Source organism: Sinocyclocheilus grahami, unplaced genomic scaffold, assembly GCF_001515645.1.
Source record: "Sinocyclocheilus grahami isolate Dianchi unplaced genomic scaffold, SAMN03320097.WGS_v1.1 scaffold3324.1, whole genome shotgun sequence".
Classification (NCBI taxonomy): Eukaryota; Metazoa; Chordata; class Actinopteri; order Cypriniformes; family Cyprinidae; genus Sinocyclocheilus; species Sinocyclocheilus grahami.
Window position 1 is genome coordinate 1 of NW_015508466.1, and position 2120 is coordinate 2120.

At 33.4% G+C, this 2120-nt stretch overlaps 1 protein-coding gene across 1 annotated transcript in view; it reads right to left on the bottom strand.

Moving 5' to 3' along the window:
• Window positions 1–446: 446 nt before the first annotated feature.
• LOC107576190 (ubiquitin carboxyl-terminal hydrolase 47-like) overlaps window positions 447–2120 on the bottom strand; it is a 16898-nt gene continuing 15224 nt past the window's right edge. The window contains exon 9 of the mRNA XM_016262425.1: window positions 447–547. Within this exon, the coding sequence (XP_016117911.1) occupies window positions 447–547 (101 nt within the window). The remainder of the gene's footprint in view (window positions 548–2120) is intronic.

Here is a 2120-nt window from a genome sequence, read left to right on the forward strand (position 1 = left end):
GGTGTGTTTTACACTATCACTCACAGCAGATTATAAATATATTTAGATCATACCTTGGCTGCTTTAGGTTCAATCATACTCAGAATCTTCTGATAATATTCTGCTGCATCCTGCTGCTCACAAACTAAAATAAAAGGTAAGCTATGAAGGGATTTGTTTATACAAAAACTGTTTTTTTTTACGTGTTTACCAGTATGAATGCTACAATATAAGACTTGTACACATAACTTACCATTTCCAATTTCTAGAGCATTTGTGACTCCATGTGTAGTGGCACTTTTAGTATTGGACTCTAAATCTTCGAATAACTTTTGAAGTTCAAAAGAAAGACTTTTCTTTTTCTTCTTACCTTCTTTATTTAAGCTGTAGAGCAACACAGTATTTGTGTCATTGCTATGATTGTGTGTTATAAAATATCATGATTTTGCAAGTCAAAGATAGAAAACTCACTCCATGATGACTTTTCTGAAATCCTTTGTCATGAAGAGCGTTTGCAGCACTGCATTCAGATAACATGTGGCTCCTTGATTCCTCAGTCCCCTGTAGCCTTCAAATGAAAGGATACTTTAAAAGACTTTAAATTTCAGCAGTGCAACAAAGGAAAGTATTTTTTATTAAAAAATAATATACACTCTGAAAGCTCATGATATTGACCTCACTGTTTATATCAAATATAATATTTCAAATGCATTTCACATAAAGTTCACATAAAAATATAACCACGTGATTATAATTTAGAAAAAAAAACACTTTACCAAACACAACAAAACAACAAATAAAAAAATGTAATAAACAAAAAAAGGATAGGCGTGCAAATAAAAGAGTAAAGCTTAATATGGAGAAATTTGAATATACAAATGTATACATGTATACATGTATATATCAGGGCAAAGACACAGGAGGGTAATTAGCTCCTGAGCAAACACAAAGAAAGTAGCTGTAGGCTAACTGAAAAGGTAAGACGTTAAAGAGTGGGTCATATGGGTTTTTGAAAAATATATTTTTTGTAAAGTAGCTATCCTTCAATGTAAACAATCTGCAAAGTTGTTATTCAAAAAAAGTGCATGACAAATAAAGATATTGTCTCTCAAAAAAAGTTGACTCTGAACTGCCTTAACGAGTAGTCATATTTTTGAATCTTCTGCCTGTTACAGATCTACGTCACTCAGTAACACATTTGCATAATCCCCACCTGCCTGGGAAATACGAACACTCTGACTCTGTTTACATCATGTCGAGAAGATGCTGTGTTTTGCTCTGTGAAAGCAAGTTTGTTTTGTTTTCATTGCTGAAAGATGATGATGTGAAGAATCAGTGGTTCAAATTCATTTTTTCCACAAAAATACAATTCGAAACTTTTGTTCTTGTGCTCATCATTTTAACAAGGACTGCTTCTGTAATCTTGGCTTTTATCTTCGTTGGCTTCTAATCTTTTTTATTTGGACTAACAAGTGTCTCCGAACCACAACCTGTTTCGCAAGCTCTCGATTCAATTCGATTCAATTCTTGATTCGATTCTCGATTTTTTGATTACATTGTGAATATAGTTTTAATAAAAATGCTATTGATATTTGTAAAGATGAAGATGAAGGCATAAAACATTAATTTAATTTATTCTAATCAAATGAAAATTAAACCCTTTTTATTTTTTGGGCAAACAAAGTACTGCACAACAGAGGTTTAATGTTCAAATTAAAAAGAAGAAGTATTAGTAGTAGTAGCATTGCTGTTACATTGAGTCTTAAAGGGGTCATATGATGCAATTAAAATTTTTCCTTTCTCTTTGGAGTGTTACAAGCTCTTGGTGCATAAAGAAGATCTGTAAAGTTGCAAAGACTAAAGTCTCAAATCCAAAGAGATATTCATTACAAAAGTTAAGAGTTAACCACACCTACCTAAAATGGCTCGTTCTAACACGCCCCCACATGTCTACATCACTATGTGGGAAGACTTGCATAACGCCGCCCAAATGCTCACGCAAAGAAAGAAGGAGTAACTTTTATTCTCGCTGTAGTACTGTTGCTGCCGCCATGTCGTGAAGACACTGTGTGTTTCGTTGTGAAAGTGAAACTACTTTGTTTGGTCTTCCAAAAGAGGACGATATCTGCTTCGTCATGCCT